This window comes from Pelobates fuscus, chromosome 6, assembly GCF_036172605.1.
Source record: "Pelobates fuscus isolate aPelFus1 chromosome 6, aPelFus1.pri, whole genome shotgun sequence".
NCBI classification, from domain to species: domain Eukaryota; kingdom Metazoa; phylum Chordata; class Amphibia; order Anura; family Pelobatidae; genus Pelobates; species Pelobates fuscus.
The window spans coordinates 270,284,312-270,304,908 of NC_086322.1; the positions used below are offsets into that span (position 1 = coordinate 270,284,312).

Sequence of the window (20,597 nt, forward strand, 5' to 3'; positions counted from 1 at the left end):
CTATACATCGTACTATGACTATGAACTACACACTCAGTCAGGGGATCTCTTGGTCTGAACAGAGGATAGGATAAAATAAATGGACTATCATTGTGCTTATTATCTTGCAGATCCTGTGAAAGTCCGCCGTGATAGGCTGTGAGTGCTGGGAGTTGGTCAGCCCTGTGCTCACAGCTTATTATTGCCATCCAACAAAGAATCGATAAAGTGGAATTAAAATGTCCGCATTATTTAAGGGGCATGTACATTTAAACGCATGTGCAGGTTAAATGACTTGGGGATTCATTCAATAAAAAAAATAACATTTAGTGAAATGAAAATGCATTTGTAGTTTTTAAAATTAAAATAACCATATCTAAGTTGAGAGAAATCACCTACTTGGGTATATTAATTGACAGTTTTAATTAAAAGTGTCAGGATAGTAATTTTTAATCAAAATAAGTATGTATTATTATAATACACTGCACATGAAAGGGCTCATGCTATTTAGGACATATTGCTTATGAAACTTGAAATTCACAGAATTAAATTAATGGAAGACATTTGTTTTCATAACAGTTCCCAAAATGAAAGTAAAATTGATCTGAAAATATCAAAGTAAAAAGCCACGAGGGTTTATATATATTTTATTTTCTTTGAATAAACTTTTTTATGTAATCCAAAATGTAAAAGGGCACTATGTACTCATGAAAATTATACATTACATAATTACATTTTCATGGTAATATTATGACCACTAGATGTCTCTGTGGCTTTGTAAGTTAAGTGCTATTAAAGGTCTCCAAGGCCCCTTAATTCTTCAAAATTTAACATGTCATTTGCAACAGTGGACCAGGCGGCATGCCGCGCGCCATCCATTTCTGGGGCCAGAGCGTTGGTTGCTTCAAGTCTGTGATTCTCTCCACCAATTGGTGCCCTACATTCTGGACACTTGGATCTCTCCATTGCCCCTCCACATTCTGTAATAACATAGATATGGTTGTTGGGACACTTAAACCAGTGACCTGCCTGTAGACCCATAGCTGCTACAATCATTACACGCTCATCTTCAGATATCCCTAAGCCATGACGTGAGAAGATCTCCTTCAGTTTTTGTTTCACAACATTTTTATCCTCCTCAGTAAACCTCTTTCTTCCTTCCAGGATTTCTCTCAATGCGTTTACTTCCTTTTTTGCATCAGAATTGCCTTTCCCTAAACCTGACTTACATTTTATTAGGAGTTGCAAGAGATAGCTAAAACGCTGCATTTCATTTTGTAAGTCGGCAAGCTCTTGTTTTGTGAAAAAAAGGCGAGTTTTCTCCACCCAGCCCTTAATCTCAAGCAAGTGATTCTTCAGAGCAATTTTCTCAATATCCTCCACATCTTTTATTTTACTGAAATGTTTAGCCAACTTCTCGTAGAACAACATCTTATTTTCCAGTGTAGACAGTGTCCTAGGACATAAATCTGAACTGTCTAATGACTCCTTTAAGTTGATGTATTCCATGGATAAATTTCTCCTTACTTCAGTCATCTGCTGTAATTTAACTTGGAGTCGACTCTGAGTTAAACACATTTCTTCTACTGAGCCCAGCATCCTCTCCTTGACTCTTTCGATTTCACCCAAAGTCCTGTTAATAATAGTGCCATATCTCAAGTTTTTCCTGATTGGGGTCTGACACTTTGGACATACTTTGAGTTTGATTGCATTTCCATCATTAGAATCAGTGTTCATATTCATATATTGATCCAAGCCTGTGACTTCAAAAATGTGATGGCAATCTTCTAGTTCCACAAAAAGAGCATTTTTATCATCTTCAAACCCAAAGAAAATCTCAGTAACTTCCTTTTTGTGGCATTCACGACATTTTTTAGGACATGGTTCACCACATAGACCGATGCAGGTGTGGCCACACTTGAGCTTTTTAGTGCAGGGTTTATCGCATGGTGGTCTGCTGCAAGGTTCAGAGCACAGTTTGTCACAGGCAAAGTGCTGGCACCTCCAGTCACATGGTTCCATGCATGGAGCACAGCGTGCCCCACACTTCTTTTGGCACTTGCTGTGGATGCATCGGTTCTGGCACTGCCTCGTACATGGCGGGCATGCATTTGTGCACGGCTCCTTGCATTCATGTGAACAAATAAGAACACGCTTGCAGGGATGACGACATCTTTGATGGAAGCGTCCCTGAAAGCATGTGTCACATGTACCTGGGCACTTGTGCCCACAGTCTAACTGGAAACTGCAAGGTTTATTGCATTTCATAGGCATTCCAAACTCTACATCACGTTTTTTCCAGCACTCAATCTTTTGGATGTGCCCACATTTTAACGTCGCACTGACCTCAGCACAACAACGCTCTTCACATTCGTCACCACACTGCTTTTCACATGGATGACCACATTGCAAGAACTTGTTGCATGGAACAAGACACCTGAATGACTTTGCAGGGATACTACACTGAACAATTTGAGTGTGACCACACACTGGCATTAGCTTCTCCACCTTCTCCATGCACTGCCCACAGGGTTCAAAGCATTTCCTTTGGCAACGGTGTCCATCTCCACAAAGTGTTTTTGGACATGGTTTTGTGCACTCATACTCCTTATGTTCAGGGTCATAAGGGTGACAGACACGAGTACAAACATGCCCACAGTTCAGTCTAAATTCACATTTTTTGCTGCAGCCTCCTTCTGGAACCTGTTTAAAATCTTCTGCTTTGCTCACAAGGGTGCGTGTGTCAGTGTGGTTCTGGCAGCAGAGCATAAGGTGATTGCCCACTTGACCATTCTGCTTTAGGGTAAGAATTATCTGGCTCCAAAGAGTTTCTTTTCCTAGCATACTCATGTTGCCGATAACGTACAACCCCTTCTTGGCCCTGGACAATGCGACACAGATCCTGTTGGAGATCTTGAGAAAACCCGCTCTGCCCTCTTTATTGCTTCGTACCAGTGAGAGAAGAATTATGTCATTCTCTTCACCTTGATACTTGTCCACCACGTGTACTTTAACCCCAGAGAAAGTCTTGCTTGGCATCAGCTTGCGGAAGCAGAAAAGTTGCCCAGTATAAGTGGTGAGGATAGTAATCTGGGATGGTTTATAATCTTGACAAAGGAAGTACTTGCAGAGTTCTACAATGAATTGTGCTTCATGCATGTTCTGATGGCTCCTACCATCTTGGATTTCTTGTTCTAGGTAGTTGTGATCCACAAAGAAAATATTGGAAGACACTCCCTAATGGATGAAGGAAAGTAGAGTAAGTTAGGTCTTTTAATATCTACCTTAAAACAAACTCAGTTACTTTATTCCAAAAGCTTTTCACTTCTTCTGTCATTCTGCCTCATGAAATAATAATTTTCTGAATCTTTTATGGCTTTCCCCAGCTAGCAAGTAAAATATAATTCGCCTAAATCAGAATGTACATCAATCAAATGCGAATATGTTTGTCTGCAGATATAGACAAATCTTTTTCATGTTTCTATTGCACTTATTTCTATTAATGTGTACCTACCTTAAGATGTGTGCTTGTGTCACCTTTAGGTCTAAGCCAATTTTTTCATTATTTATTTGCACCTGCTAAGGCCTCGATTTAATATTTTTTGGATAATCTTTTCAAATTATTTAATTTTTTTATTATCTTTAAAAATATATATGAATACTATTTTGGAAACATTTTTTATATTTTTATATTTTTTGTTGATATATATGATATTGTTTTCCATATTTTGATATTTTGGGGGGAAAAATGAATATATAAAACAAAAATGAATAAAAAAATGTATCCAAAAGTATGAAATCATTTGAAAGGCCTATACAAAAATATTAAATAAAACCTGGAGACCTGCCTCTCTTATTGGGCACTGTTTGGATACTAATACTGATATCTTTGTTTATAGAGAGTGGATAACATGCGGAGGAGTACTGCAGCATTCTAAAAAACAAAATTGTCATTTAATTCTAACTTTACAGTCTATTATCTTAGTACGTATCAGTACGTTATTTTATTCTAAGTAAATATACATTTAGATTTGAATATGTTGGGGGAGACGTGTTGTGTTAAAGGCCAGGCTTTCCTTTTCTACATCCTTATAGCAAGATACGTATTGCATATCTAAGTTTCTCTTACCTTAATGTTTTCATAATTCAGCACTGACGAATGATTTTCTAACTCCCGGTAGATGTGAGGGGTTAGAAGTCGGGCAATTTCAGGCCGCATACGATGCTGAAGATTTAAATATGATTCTTATTAGAAGGATACACGTTAAAGCCAAAATAAACAAACTCAAACATTCTAAAGTAAGTTTTGAAAATTCATTATTCTGCCTCTCTACGCAATTCTTCATTTGCTTCAAACAGATGCAATAGACATATCACCAAGTATATAAATATAGTGAATATAATTAAAGGGACACTCCAGGCACCCAGACCACTTCTGCCCATTGGAGTGGTCTGGGTGCCAACTCCCACTACTAAGGGGGGACACTATAGTCACCTGAAAAACTTTAGCTTAATGAAGCAGTTTTGGTGTATAGAACTTGCCCCTGCAGCCTCACTGCTCAATCTTCTGCCATTTAGGAGTTAAATCCCTTTGTTTATGAACCCTAGTCACACCTCCCTGCATGTGACTTACACAGCCTTCCTAAACACTTCCTGTAAAGAGAGCCCTATTTAGGCTTTCTTTGTTGCAAGTTCTGTTTAATTAAGAGTTTCTTATCCCCTGCTATGTTAATAGCTTGCTAGACCCTGCAAGAGCCTCCTGTATGTGATTAAAGTTCAATTTAGAGATTGAGATACAATTATTTAAGGTAAATTACATCTGATTGAAAGTGAAACCAGGTTTTTTTTCATGCAGGCTCTGTCAATCATAGCCAGGGGAGGGGTGGCTAGGGCTGTGTGAGGACCTCCAGCGTCGCTCAATTCCCCATAGGAAAGCATTGAATGGCATTTTCAATGCTTTTCCATGGAGAGCTCTAATGCGCATGCGCGGCATTGCCGCGCATGTGCATTAGGTCTCCGCAGCCGGCGGGCGGAATCAGTCTCGCCCACCAGCCGACGTAATGAAGAGGAGGAGCGGCGGCGACCCGAAACCACCGCCGAGGGACTTCGGCGGGGGTCTCAGGTAAGTGACTGAAGGGGTTTTAAGGTGGGAGGTGGGAGGGAGAGGGGACCTGCAGTGCCAGGAAAACAGACTGTTTTCCTGGCACTAGAGAGTTTCTTTAAGATATCCCTGTACCAACAACTGTCAGCGATAATTAAATGAATTTGAGTTCATCCTCAAAAATATTAGTTTTTTAGTTGTATTTTTATAAGATTCACTTGCAATTTCATTAAGAGGGAAATTGCAACAGAGACCACATTGTTCAGCTGGGGACCACAGAATTACCACCATATACTTTTTTAAATAACACTCAAAGGACCATAACCACTACAGCCGCTAGAGGGGTTATGATGCTGTTACTCTCCCAAAGCTGTCAATATGGCTTGACTACTTTGGGTTTATGGCTTGACCAACTACCAGGCCCCACCACCACCTCCTTTAATGCTAGAAGTTCCTGCAAGAAGCTCAGTCAGCCGAGCCACGTTCATTTGACTGAGAGCATTACAGAGTAACTATGCATGGGCAGGCTTAGCTCAGTGGCAGGGATATCTGGCAGCAGAGGAGGCAGCAGTGGGAGTCTGTCTAGATCCAGGTAAGATGTCAAACATTTGCTAAACAGTTGACTACATACTCTGGAAGGGCACTCCTGGCACCATAACCACCACAACATGCTGTAGTGGTTATGGTGCCAGGAGTGTTCCGTTATAAACAACCTTTCGAGAAATATCCTGACTAGCTTCTGTATTCTCTTGTGATAGTAATAATATTGGACAACTTGTACAATTCTTAGTCAAGACCAAAGTATAAATTGACCAGGGAACATTTTGTTTTGGTTTTTAGGTTGGATTGTGCTAGAAAGAGAGATTTTATGAGTTTAAGAGTACGTTATGTGTGTATATTTAAGAATGAGTGCAGCAATGAGTCAACAGTCACTCACCTGGTAGTTTAGACGAACAAATGGAAGACCAGAGTTGATGAGACGCTCAAACAGTGATACCTCAAGGTTAAAATTCTTTGCCAAATCATAAACATTGGCACTTGGCCTCAGCTGAAACAGATATAGAAAATAAGGTAAATATGCTACATTTGTACTCTATTATTGCAAATACTGAAGCAAACTTTACGTAGCAGACACATATCAGGTCTGGAGAAGGATGATCTATTTGGTATGCTTTGCAATCTACTTGAGTCCCACATAAAACAAATGGAGTTGGAAATGATAGGGGAATCACGTGCCTGTTGGTGGTCTCCAATAAGAATAAGATGTTGGCAGGCTGCACTAAGTGTGGTTATGGTGTGTGCTTCCAGGACTTCTGCCGCCTCTTCTACAATAACAATGCGCGGTTCCACTTCCTGCAGGATACGGCGATATTTAGCAGCCCCTGAGAGGTGAAACAAAAGAAACGATTAAGTGAAAAAGATCTTGTAATGTATTTTCACAGCAGAATGTTGCTCTCATGAATAGTTATAATCAGGAGGAAACTCGGACCTGTGGTTGTCATGCCTATGACTTGGGCACTTCGAAGAATATGGAGATCTTCTTGTAACCTCAGTTCTGCCAGACGATCCGCAGATTCCTGATATTGTTGCTCACTAGCTAAGATTTTCTGGCGGATATCAATCTGGTAAAGTTGTACCCAGTGTCTATAGATAGAGAAACATAACGAGTGAAAGTAGGCAGATAGAATAGAGATCATGCATTGTCTATAATTATACTGGTTCAATTCATTCCTGAGAAGACATTAAAGAATTTCCCTGATTTCTACGCAACACATCATTGCAAGCAATCAAACAATTGTATAAGTTAACGTTCTACAGGCGTGGGCACCACTACATTACCACAAGTGTGCATGGTCTGGCAATGAATCTTCCATTATTCTTAGTTAGTCTTATCTTCTTAGCTATAATCCACCATAGGCTACCTACCCTTGGGCATAACTATGTGGGTTGAGGGACTGAGGACTGAGAAAAAGTAGATAATCTTGAATTCTGCCCATGAATTAAAATGTATTTAGATGAATGTACTATTCTAAAAAGTCCCCAACATTCAAAAATCTCAGCACAACTGTTCACCTGCTGTAGCTGCTACATCCCCATAAACTTGCTATTACAGACACAACACCATCGACTTCATATGGCCAGAACGATCTTGTAAGGTTCAGTGCGGAAATTTTAATTTTTTTTAACCTGCTCTGAGCTTTTGGTTCAATTCCAAACCTACAGGAAGAAAACTCACACCCTTTTGTTATCAGTTGGCTACATTTGTTAAGTTTAATCTCATAATACCGTGTAATAATAGTACACGTTTAGTACAAGTTTAGGGATGCTACATATAGATTTATGTACATGTTTTACTAAAAGGTTAACTGAGTATTATAGGAAATGTAATTCAATAGTGTATTCTCTTTAGCTGTATTTTTCTTATCTGTGTATAGGTGACAGTAGGCTTTTGATGCCTCTGTTTTTGTTACCTGTACAGCTTCCAGCGTGAGTTGATATCTAGACTCCACACATTTTTTATCTGCTTAACCTCTTGGTCAGTCCAGGCTTCCAACTTCCGTAGCTCTGTCTTCACCTTCTGCTTAGTCTTCTTCTTCTGTTTCCGTGTATTCTAGATCGATGAAAAATATGAAAACATGAATGTCAAGAAGATCTGGAATAGTCAAAAGACCATTGCTGCATTCAACTCAAAATCAACGTTTATGTTACTAAGGCCAGACAAATGTACAATGCACAATTTGTACTGTTACAAAAGTGTAGAGTAGTCATTGTGAGGACATTTTGGGATTACAGATTGTTATCTAAAATCAAAAATAAAATTAGCATTTTTAATTTGCGCTCCACACTTAGTTCCATACATATTACCAACTGTGGAATGCAAATTAACCAGTGTGGAACGTACTCTTACAAACTTGATAACATGGACGTATGACGGAATGACGCAACTACTACATTTGACCGTAGTGCCCAGATATCGAAAGTTGGAGTGACTGATAGCCAGCTGAAGCAGGAGCATTGTTTGGAAAGGAAAATTAAATGGAGTGAATGCAGCTGAAGAGGCAGGCGCATACCTACGGTTCCACCAATGAAGGGACACCACACTGCTATTTATATTGACACAGGGGAGGAGAGGGGTATTGTAGTTTTTTTTTTTCTGTTTTATACTTTTACTGTAAGGTCCCTGAGGAAGAGCATATCTCATTTCATTATTGTTTTTTTTATTTCACTTTCAATAAATTTATACTACTACACCTTGATATCTGTGTTGGAGTGGAGTGCAATAATCCTTTCATTGCATAAGAAAAATGTGAAAGAAAGTGAGCAGGAGTTGTGGATACCAGCAGTCCCCTACTTGCATGGAGGGAGGCACCAGTGTGCACTATATATTCATGACATCTTCTGGGTGCAACTAATATTACCTTCCGTGATTTTCCAAAATCTGTATTTTAGATAACAAGCTGCTTTCCTTGGTAGCATCATCAGTGTAGCAGGATCACCGATAAAACCGTGAAGTATCTTTAGGTAATGACCCATGTTCCCCATGTGTTCGTGATTACTTGTGTGTTTTACCTGCTCTCTGTTCGGGAGAACTAATACGAACAAAACCGTTCGTCTCTCAAACGAGGACCACCCCGATACTCCATTTAGAATGTCTATATAGAACGTTCACACCTCGCTGACGAAGTGTGAAAACCACAAACCGCAAGGGGAACGAGCAGCGCGCGCCTCTCCTGGGTGGCAGCCATTTTGTATATAGGAACGACAGCCAGGGGAAAGCATTGGATTGGATAAAATCGTCAAGGGGCGGCTAATCTCTGAGGAAAATTCAGTGTCCCCATGCAGTACGTGGTGACGCTGAACGGAAGTGCTGCCTATTGTGCAGCACTGAGCCAGGAAGCATCTCCAGTGACCATCTGAGGAGTGGCCACTTGGAGGGGTCCCCAGGGGCAATGTAAACACTGCCTTTTTTCTGAAAAGGCAGTGTTTGCATAAAAATGCCTGAAGGCAATGATTATACTCACCAGACCATTAAGCTGTAGTTGTTCTGCTGATTATAGTGTCCCTTTAAACATCATATCAGATAATAATTATTCATTAGTCAAGTCGCTTAGATGACATTTCTTTCTCATTATGGATGTTTAGTTTAACATTTTTTTTAACCTTTTGATCATGATTGGTTGATTAGATATTTCATATGAGAAATAGAGAAAGAAAAGTCCCTGGCATGGCCAGGCTTGCTAGTGAAAATCCCCAAGTGGGAAAAGTACCAAAAAAAATCAGATTGTAGTATTGACAATGTATCTACTGGGAATAGGTACAGTAGAGAAAAAGCCAAAAGTCATTCCAACAGAGAGAACAAGCAAACAAGCCAAGGTCAGAATCAGGAACAAAGACACATAAACAAGATGTCATCAATGAGAAGATCCATGGTGGTCTGGCAAGAAGTGATGTAGTTCATAGTCATTTTATTTATCAACAAGGTCCCAGTGTATTCATCAACTTTCCCAAAATCAGTAAAAACACTTTGTAAAATTGTATAAGCCTTACACAAATAGTGATGTTTAGTCTGTATGGGAGATATAGTTCACTCAACTCCTGCCTCTCTTGAAAGGATTGAGCCCCTCGTGCAACCCACTTTTATGGCATTGACTTTGCCAACAGTAAAGATTAGGTTGGCCTTACCTGCCACTCTCCGTCTTCCTGCTCTTGTTTTGGTTCCTTGCTTTCCAAAGAAACAGCAAACAGGAGCTGAGCAAGTTCTTTGTCTTCAATTTTCTCTTTCTTCCTTCTGGGCTTTCTTGCCTCCTCATCGATGTCAAGCATTCGTTCATCCTGTAGCAGTTCAGCCTCCTCAGGAATCTGTATCAGTTCTTCTTCCTCTTCTGATTCTTCAGCCTCCTCTTGAGGCTCCTGTGCTAGACCTGCAAAATTTACAAGAGCCAGTCAAGAGTTAAATAAACTCAATACAAATTGTGAGATATGTTATAAGTAGGCAAGTGACAGGACCTACAGTGATGGACTTTGAAGAGGGAAACTTTGATGGACATGCGGGAATATAACATAAACAAAAATGATTGCATTGGCCACACCATCAGCATAACAAATTAACTCTTAGAGAAATAATAGAAATAATTACATTGTCTACAATGGCCATTTTGAATAGCTAGTATCACTGAAGTAAATGTTAACACAATATAATAATAATAATTAATTCATTAAGTGAATTTATAATCGGAGTCATTATTTGTCGATGCCAAATAAAACTTGTTTTACTTGCAAGTCAGTAAAAAATGATATTGTCAAATGAAAATCCTATGAAAGAAGTAAAGGGAGATTTTGTTTTTGTAGTTCCATATAATTATTGCCATCACTAACCATTATTACTATTTCACATTATTTTATTGGATTTAAATGATTGGTCTGTAACATAGATGTAATCTGAGATAGATGTATCCCGTATTATGCATTCTAATGTGTATTGGAATGTATTTAATGTATGTTGTTCTGAAATAAGCTTAACCTGTTTCCTAAGAATGTCTTACACCCAACATTGACTAACTGCGCTCCACCCATACCCCAGGGCTTATCATATATCAGTTACACCAGTGTCCATATATATATAAAACTTATCAGCCACAATATTAAAACCACTAACATTGATTATATAATTTACAATGGCACCTGTGTAGGGGTGGCAAATATTAGGCTGCAAGTGAACAGTCTTGTGCAGGTTTCCTGTTATGCAATGGTTAGTACCTATCAAAGGTCGTGCAAGGAGAAAAAAATGGTTAACTGGCGTCAGGGTCATGGGCACTCAAGGCTCAAAGATGCAAAAGGGTAGCAAAGGTTAGCCCAAACTGCTGAAAAACGTAATGCTGGCCATGATAGAAAGGTGTCAGATCACGCAGTGCATTACAGTTTTCTGTGTATGAGGCTGCATAGCCGCAGACCAGTCAGAGTGCCCATGATGACCCCTGTCCAATGCCAAAAGCGCCTTCAATGGGGACGTGATGTCAGAACTGCACCATGGATTCTTGTGGATGTTACTTTGACGAATATCACCTACATAGAGATTCTATATATACCCCTTCAAGGCAAAGGTGTTCCCTGATGACAGTGGCCTCTTTCGCAGTATAATGGACCATGTCACTCTGCAAAAACTGTTCAGGAATGGTTTGAGGAACATGACAAAGAGTTAAAGGTGTTATTTTGGCTTCCAAATTCCCCAGATCTCCATCCAATTGAGCATATTTGAAATGAGCTAGTACAACAAATCCAATCCATGGAGGCCCAATCTTGCAGCTTGCAGGACTTAAACGGAATCTATAGTGCCAAGAAAACAAGTGCCCTTCTACCTCTCCATGGTGCAGAAGGGGTGAAAAAACCCTTCTGTCACTTACCTTGTTCCAGCACCGATGTTCCTTGGCTCTGGCTCAGGGTCTGCCTTTACATCTCTGGCTGACGTTGGCAGGGTGAGACCTAATGCTCGAATTAGGGATTCCCCCATAGGAACGCATTATACAATGTTTTTCTATGGGGTTTTGGGTAACGCTGGATGTCCTCATGCATACCGTGAGGACGTCCAGCATCTGTTAGGTGACCCAAAGTCGCCTAACAACCTCAAAGGTGGAGTAAACCCTGTATAGTAATTATTTCAGTTGATCAATAACTGCAATAATTACTATTGCAGGGTTAAGGTACCTGGGAAAATGCACCCAGACCACTTCAATGAGCTGAAGTGGTCTGGGTGGCTATAGTGTCCCTTTAAACCATGGGTCGTCAACCTGGTCCCTACCGCCCACTAGTGGGCGTTTTAGGATTCCAGGTGGGCGGTAGGGATTTCCAGGTTTTGACGACCGGGCGGGCGGGCGGGTGCGAGCCGGCGGTATCCCTGCAACTGGGTACCGCCGTGACCATTTGCGGCCCCGGCCCGCGCGGAAAACCGTCGGGGACGCATATGGAGGGGGTCCATCGGGTGGCCCATGCTGTCAGGGCCACCCGATGGATGTGGATTGTGAGGGGGCCCGGTCAGCGCTGGGCGCTTTAACAGCGCAACCGGGCCCCCTGTGATGACATCAGAGAGCTGGGAGGAAGTGACTGCACGTCACTCCTCCCAGCTAACACTGAGAGCCGCGCGGGAGGAAGACCAGGGAGTCAGAGTGGGAACTCTGACTCCCATCCACCTGAGCCACCACTGGACCCCAGGGAAAGTCACCCTCCTGCATCTAAAAGGTAGAAAACAGGAGGGTGACTTAAATATAATGTGTGTGTGTCTTTGTATGTATGTCTTGTGTGTGTGTGTGTGTGTGTGTATATATGTGTGTCTTGTGTGTCTGCATGTGTGTGTTTCTAGTGTGTGTCTGTATGTGTGTGTGCATGTCTGTGTGTGTCTGTATGTATGTGTGACTGTCTGTTGGTATGTGTGTCTTGTGTGTGTCTGTATGTATGTGTTTTGTGTGTATGTGTGTCTGTCTGTGTTCCTGTATGTGTCTTTGTGTGTCTGTATGTGTGTCGTGTGTGTATGTGTCGTGTGTGTGTGTGTATGTGTCGTGTGTGTATGTATGTGTCGTGTGTGTGTGTGTGTATGTATGTGTCGTGTGTGTGTGTATGTATGTGTCGTGTGTGTGTGTGTGTATGTATGTGTCGTGTGTGTATGTATGTCTTGTGTATGTGTGTCTTGTGTGTGTGTGTGTATGTATGTGTGTCGTGTGTGTGTGTGTATGTATGTGTGTCGTGTATGTGTGTCTGTATGTGTCTTTGTATGTGTGTCTGTATGTGTGTCTTGTGTGTGTGTGTCTGTATGTGTGTGTGTGTGTGTATGTATGTGTCTGTATTTGTGTATGTGTGTGTGTCTTGTATGTGTGTGTGTCTTGTATGAGTGTCGTGTGTGTGTGTGTGTCTGTATGTGTGCCTGTCTGTTAAAAGTGGACTATAGTAAGTGGGCTAGCTCAGCCTTCCTACTGGGCATTGCTACAAGGAAGGTTAAAAAATAGAAAAAAGGGAAAAAAAGGTGGGGAGGGGAATTGAGGAGGGAGAGGAGATGAGCTGACGCACAAATGAGAAATCATATTATGCGCAAACAGAGAAGTCGTCTGAATATCACTGAAAGAGACTTTCGTTTGTTCCTTACGAAAATCGAACCAGATATCAAATATTTAGTCTTGCAGCATCCACCTCAAGGATCTCATTAATCACTAGTAAAGGTAATTTCAATTTACTTTATTGTTTTCTCATTAAACTTTATAAAGTTAAAAACCTTATAAACCTGCATTAAGTAGAAATAAAAAGATAAATGTACGTACATTTTTTTTTTTTTTTTTAAAACACCCTCCTTTCTAAAAAATATTCCGCATTTGCGCGAAAACTGGTGCGCGGTAAGGAAATTTTTTCAACCAAAAAGATGCATTAGTGGGCGGTAGGTAGAAAAAGGTTGACTACCACTGCTTTAAACAATCTGCTGCTAATATCTTGGTGCCAAATACCACAGAACATATTCAGAGGTCTTATGGAGTCCATGCCTCAACACATCGGAGCTGTTTTGGCAGCACATGGGAGATTTACACAATATTAGGCAGGTAGTTTTAATGTTGTGGTTGATCAGTATATACTGTATGCATATAATTAATTTATATGAAATCCTATTTAATTTAGTGACCGGGAAATAGAGTGAATGGTATTTATTGCCATTTATTAATTTTATCCTCTTTATCCCTTTTGTTCTATCTCTTCAAACTAAGAGGAACATGTTACCTGCCCCTGGATCTTCTGCAGTTCGGATGAATGGGGTGACACCCAAGCCAAGCCACTCTGCAATCATCGAGTGTCTCCCACGTCCACCCGGGTAAACAAAATCATCTTCATCTTTCTGATAATAAAAAGGATAAAAAAAGAATGGTTTGTTTTACATTTGATTGAAGTTTATCATCTATTATGGCATCTCCCTTTAAAACAGCTAATATTGTACCAATGCCAAAAAATGCTCCTACAAAGGACCTTAACTATTTTAGGCCAGTTGATCTTACTGTTATTGTGTTTTTAGAGGTCAGTTCTTGCTCATTTAAAATCTTGTTTGCCCTCTTCATTGGATCCACATCAGTTTGTTTAGCGTTTTATCAGGTCAACAGAAGATGCCATCATCACTGCCCTTCACTATGTCCTAGCTCGCTTGGACAAAAATAATTCTTATGCGGTAACTGTTTTGTGATTTTTTTTTTTGTTTTTTACACTGTTACTCCAATGGAGCTAATAAGAAAGCTTACACAGTTGAATATTTATACCTCCCTTTGTAATTGGATATTGGATTTTTTTTTACAGATAGGCCGCAGACTGTGGAGTTTGGTACAATGGTTTCCACCACTTTGACTTTAAGCAACAGGGTCCCACAGGGATGCGTGCTCAGTCTTAACTATTCTTTGTACACTTATGATTGTGTTCCTGTTCATGAAACTAATGAAATAATAAAGTTTGCGGATGATACAACAGTGATTGGCCTAAAGTGGGTAGTTAATGTGGAAGTGGAAGTGGCTAGTGAGTCTTGGGCTCCGCTGGGGATGTTTGCCATGGGGGAGGATTCGCCACCCGCGCTAGGTTCTGAGCCCAGCCCATAGAATCCTACCCGTAGATACATTAGATGGAGGCTTTGTGTGACGGAAGGGGTGAGTGACTGGCCTTTCACATATCTTAAATTAAATTGAGTGGACCGGGTGGCCTGAGTATCAGTGAACTGTTGGCAGTATACCACACATACGCCTCGGATTTCGGGTCATTGAGCCCACTCTTGCCACCGCCACAATTATAGATATCTCGATAAGAGCATCGATAGCAACCTGCCATCCAACTTTAGTTGCCCGGTCCTTCCTTGCTTCTAGCCTCAGGACATGTTGGTCTCTCACTTTATTACTAAGCAGTCATCCGCCTCGAACGTTATCCTCTACGGTGGTGACTGCTCATCGGATTCATTTTATCTAGCTCTTCACGGGTTGGCCCCAAACACAATTTATACCCAACCTAAAGCAGTAACCCATCTCGAGTAGTCAATCAAACATCTATAAATGTCTTATTAGAGCACCCTGAGGTGGTACTAGCTATCTACACTTAAGTCTAACAGAAGGGTAACAAGGGACTTACTCTCAGATCATAACTCAGAAATCCTGATCTTACACTGTTTATTTGCATTAGTCCTATTTCATCTGTATCGTCTTAGTTCTCTGAAAACGTATACATGCTTTTTTCTTATTGCGGAAATGTTATCTTGTTACTTGGCCTGCGAGCCAATTTATTGCTGATTACCATGTCATAATAAACAGATTTACAAAAAAAAAAAACAGTGATTGGCCTTATTGGAAATGAAGATGAAAGGGCCTACAGAAATTAGATCCAGTCCTTATTTGAGTAGTGCACTAATAACAACTTGGCTCTTAATATTAAAAATACAGAGGAACTTATTGTGGACTTTCGACACACTAAGAAGGTAGACACAAACTCATATTCACATAGATGGAGATGAGGTTGAACGCATTACCAGTTTTAAGTTTCTGGGAGTATATATTTCAGATGATTTGTCTTGGAGTACCAATTCTACTGCTGTATTGTCTCGGCCACCGGCTCGCGGCTGCACGTGGTGCGACCGCACTGACAGGTTGGAGGAATTACCCGTTCAGCAGCGAGCCGGGAGCCGACCCACTGGGGCATCCGTCCCCTCCACACGCAGGATCCAAAATGGCGCCGACCTCGAGGTCATGGCCATTTGTAGCCCCACCTCCAAAGGTCACGCATACGTGCATGTGACATCACAACGTCAACACACACGCACGTTCTGGGGTCAGAAGCCAAGCTCTGACCAATCACAGCTCAAGGAGGGGTATTTAAACCCCCTGAATTCCCCAGCTAATTGCCCTGTCGTAGTTTCCGTTCCTGGTTCCCGAGAGTGCGTTTTCTTATCCTTGTTACTGATATTCACGGTATTCTTACTTTGGCTGTTCTTGACTATTCTGATCTTTGGTTTCCCTGACTTGGCTTTCTTATCGATCTTGTGTATTTCTGGCTCCCTTGACCTCAGCTTTCCCTTGACCATTCTATGTCTTTCAACGCATTAATCCGGCCATTCTAAGGACCGGTTTACGTTCTGTCTATTTTCTATTCTGTGTAGATGTTACATAGTTTTGCATGTTAGATCACATTAGTAGTCGTGACATTTTATAAGGAGGTTGAAGAAAGCCTGCTTATCACTACAGGTAAAGATAACATTTTTATCGTTCAATTAAAAAGCATTTTGCCAAATTGTATTTTATCATGGTATGGTAGCTGTTTAGTAGCTGATAGGAAGGCTCTTCAACTAATAGTTTATTATTAATGGTGCTCAACTCCCATCAATTGAAGAAATCTACAACAAACGATGTACTTGGGGAATCATTAAGGACACCTTTCATCCCAATTATAGGTTATTTAATCTTCTTCACTCATGGGGAATGCTATAGGAGTCTGTATTGTCTGTATTTCGTGATACTGGTTTGACCTGCCTATTCTTTGGGCAGATCCACTCCGATTATGGGCAGGTCCGACCTTTTTGGCCTATCGTGAATGCTTGCCAGGCTTTCTAATGGTGGACCGTGCTGAGAGCTCTTGTGCTATGCTCGCTGGGGACAGTTCCCTATTGTCCACAAAAGCAAGACACCAGGGAACAAAGTAGGGATGGCAGGACAGGACTCTGAAAGAAGGACTTTTTATCGCTTTTGTTAGAAGTATATTTCCTATTACTAAATTGTTCACACATGTTTAAAAGATCTGTTCCTTACCGGGATGTTGTGCAGACTGTCCCAGTGTTCCTCTTCTATGTATTTCTCCAGATATGTTTCATGTATTACCCCTGACATGGTACACTGCAGGAGCATAGCTCCCTCATCGAGCTTTTGCATTGATAACTTCATGTTATTACTGATCTGAGAGACCAAAAACAAAATAGAAGAAAGTTTGAGAGGGAGTATTAAGATAAAGGAAGAGTGTGAGAACAAGAGGTAGTTCGGCCTGGTGTTTTAGCAGTTAAAAGAAAACACTCACATCTGCATATGCTCTGCGCAAGTGAGCGGGTAGGCTACTGCGGAGGCTACGACATCCCCTCAGTTCTCTGATCGTGAACTGTTTTAGAATCTCACTATTGCTCCTGCCACCGACACGGACAATCCCTTTCTTTAGAAACTTATGAATTCCTGAAATAAAAAAATGAAAAAAGAATCAAACAGAGAAAAGATGAATAACTGTAGGTTTGTTTCTGTAAACATTTGCAATAGTTAATTTGGTCTTCAGTGCGCTTTGTAAATTATAATGTGTGTATTTGCTATGTAAATGTTCATATTTATAACAATATGATTGTTAAACCCTTTAACCCCTTAAGGACACATGACATGTGTGGCACGTCATGATCCCCTTTTATTCCAGAAGTTTGGTCCTTAAGGGGTTAAAAGGACAGAATATGAATGTAGATGATTGTGGAGGCAAAAGGGAGAAGTTGGGCATCAGCTGACACTCTTAGCCAATCAAAAATGTCCAAAGTTGGCTTGCTGATGCAAAGATACTAAACTCTGCTTTAGAATAGTTGTGCAGATCAGAAGGGCTGCAAGTGCCCAACAGAGTCAGGTTAATGTTAAACCATTTGTAAATGGTTTGATAGGTTACCCTGGAATTGTGCCGTGGACTTCTTGCACCATAACCACTATAGAACACTCTGTTCCTTTCATATTATGTTTATTAACCCCTATATGTATTTAATAATTATTTTATTTATATTGTGAAATCTGAAAAACCATACGTCTGTCTTAGGACTGAGTGGAACCATCTTGGCCCCCTGTCGACCGTTGCAAGCTTTGCTATTTTCTGTCATAAACAAGCTTTGCACCTGGCAGTCAAGAGAGCAACCATTGAGAGAGCATTATAAAGAGAAACAATATTTGTGTCCCACCTTGTCTAATGCAATGAGTGCCCTGGCTGTGCTTGAGTTGAACTTTTTGGGTTCAACAATTTGTACTGAAGAAAAGACCTAAGCATACAAGACCAATAGAGAGTTCTATAATGAAGAGTAGGTCCATAAGAGTCAATTGAAAAGCAGTAAATATGGAAGTAATTCCCAATATATAATTTTATTTTTTTGTATGGAGGTGAACTAATAATTTACAAAATCCCAATCCTGACCACAAAGAAAACAGAAAACAGTAGACACCGGAGTGTATCATAATTTAAAATATACACTTCATCTGATGAGTACTTTGACACCAACAATTGGTACACAAAAATATATGGACAATGAGAAAAACCAACATTTTCACATACTTTATCAAAATGGAGTATTTGGACGAAAACAAATTGTAATGTTTCCTTACCCCAGGAGATTGATTATCATACATACCTTCCAAAAACTGGTCCAGAGCGTGATTCGTGTAGCAGACCACAAGGACTGGGTATGATCGTCTCTCCATCTGCCACACTTTAGAGTTAGTGATCAAAGCCTCTGCGATTTTAAGCCCAACATAGGTCTTCCCTAGCAGGATAAGCGAAAGTGTCAATAAATTTGGTCAACTCTTGGCCCAACCTGAGTTCTAAAGACATAAAACTTCACTTTGAATAAGAACATTCATGACTTTGCCTTTTAAAGCCTACTAAAATACTTAGCGTTCTAAAGTAATAGCTATGTAAACTAAACAACATGCTTTATAATGTTTCCATTTTTGAATAAAATTATGTTTCTTCCACCTGTGGCAGAAGCAGGTTGCACAAGGTCCTGTCTACTCACTATGATCTCACCATCGGCAGGGCCGGATTAACATAGGGGCTGATGGAGCTGCAGCTCCAGGCCCATGGAATAGACCCATTTAAAAAAAAATTATAATTTTTTTTTACTTTATTTATTTATTTATTTATTTTTTACACACTACTCTTAGGTTTTCCTCCTGACTGGTATTTTAAGGCACAGCCTGTATTTGAGGCTGACTGGCCGTGCTGGTATTGCTGTATTACCGGCAATACAAATGCAAATATGTTTCTCAGTATAAACTGAGATTACTCTGCAATACCAGCAACGGCCAGTAGGTGTCACTGTGTATGGAGAAAGGCAGGGATAGGAAGTTACAGCATATCCCTCCATGCCTCACCCTACTCACTGATCCACAGGGGAGCAGCTACACAGCACAGTCAGAGAGTTCAGACAACAGCTCCCAGCCTGCAGAGACAGACTACAGCTCAAGGAAGTGAGGGATGAGGGGAAAGGCATCAGGGAGACATGGGGACACAGACACTAGGGGACACTGGGAGACGTGGGGACACAGACACATGGGGACACTGAGACACTAGGGGACACTGTGAGACATGGGGACATAGACACATGGGGACGCTGTGAGACATAGGTAGACACATGTCTCACAGTGTCCCCATGCCTCCCAGCCAGTGTCCCTAGTGTCTCAGTGTCCCCATGCCTCCCAGCCAGTGTCCCTAGTGTCTCAGTGTCCCCATGCCTTCCAGCCAGTATCCCCATGCCTTCCAGCCAGTGTCCCCATGGCTCCCAGTGTCCCCATATGTCTGTGTACACATGTCTCCCAGCCAGTGTCTGTGTCCCCATGTCTCCCAGTGTCCCTATGTCTCCCAGCCAGTGTCCCTAGTGTCTCAGTGTCCCCATGTCTCCCAGTGTCTGTGTCCCCATATCTCTGTGTCCCTAGTGCCTGAGACCCCATTTCTCACAGTGTCCCCAAATGTCTGTGTCCCCATGTCTCTGTGTCCCCATGTCTGTATTCACAAGTGCCCCCATGTCTCCCAGTGTCCCCAAGTGTCTCAGTGCCCCCATGTCTCCAAGTGTCCCCGTGTCTCTGTGTCCCCATGTATCCTAGTGACACGGGACACACTGAGACATGGGGACACAGACACTGGGAGACTAGGGGACTGGGTGACATGGGGACACTGACACTGTGATGCATAGGGACACTGATGCCAGGCTGGCCTTCTAATTTTTTGAACAGATATACCCCCTTTTTGGGCATGTTCGTCCCTTCTGGCAGTTCTGGTCATGTGATTTGCATCAGTGGCCTACTCTTTTACCCCGCCCATTGGCTTCCTGCTTCACTGGACACTGCTGTTGTTATGGATTTACTTGAAAGATGAAAGCATAAATTAGATAAAGCGATTAGCCATGGTATGTGTTTTCTTATAGCTGCATCCTTTGAGTTTCCCTCCAACACCAACTCCATCAGATACATGATGCTTAGAAGGTATGACTGTTTTAGTGTTTTTCGTCTATAAGATTCTGTAATTAAGCCCCATCATAATTGTCAGCACCAGGCCCACTGGGCTCTTAATCCGGCCCTGACCATCGGAGCTGACTGTGAAGATGGAACATTAAAAAGAAGGTTAATTAAGATATTCTATCAGATTCTACTGGAATTTGTTAACCTCCTTTGATGTGTTCAGAAATGTTTTATAACAAACTGTACACTGTATGAGTTTTGTTTAATTGATAAGAGACTATTTTTAAAACATT

General features: G+C 41.1%; 1 protein-coding gene across 1 annotated transcript in view; it reads right to left on the reverse strand.

The window, feature by feature from the left end:
* Window positions 1–690: 690 nt before the first annotated feature.
* Window positions 691–20,597, reverse strand: part of ZNFX1 (zinc finger NFX1-type containing 1) — a 33,975-nt gene continuing 14,068 nt past the window's right edge. The window contains exons 4-14 of the mRNA XM_063459117.1: window positions 18,480–18,611; window positions 17,138–17,286; window positions 16,876–17,019; window positions 13,832–13,946; window positions 9,764–10,002; window positions 7,552–7,691; window positions 6,570–6,724; window positions 6,317–6,462; window positions 6,018–6,128; window positions 4,109–4,204; window positions 691–3,216 (exon numbers count right to left, since the gene is read on the reverse strand). Coding sequence (XP_063315187.1) covers window positions 772–3,216; window positions 4,109–4,204; window positions 6,018–6,128; window positions 6,317–6,462; window positions 6,570–6,724; window positions 7,552–7,691; window positions 9,764–10,002; window positions 13,832–13,946; window positions 16,876–17,019; window positions 17,138–17,286; window positions 18,480–18,611 — 3,872 coding nt within the window. The 3' untranslated portion in view covers window positions 691–771. The remainder of the gene's footprint in view (window positions 3,217–4,108; window positions 4,205–6,017; window positions 6,129–6,316; window positions 6,463–6,569; window positions 6,725–7,551; window positions 7,692–9,763; window positions 10,003–13,831; window positions 13,947–16,875; window positions 17,020–17,137; window positions 17,287–18,479; window positions 18,612–20,597) is intronic.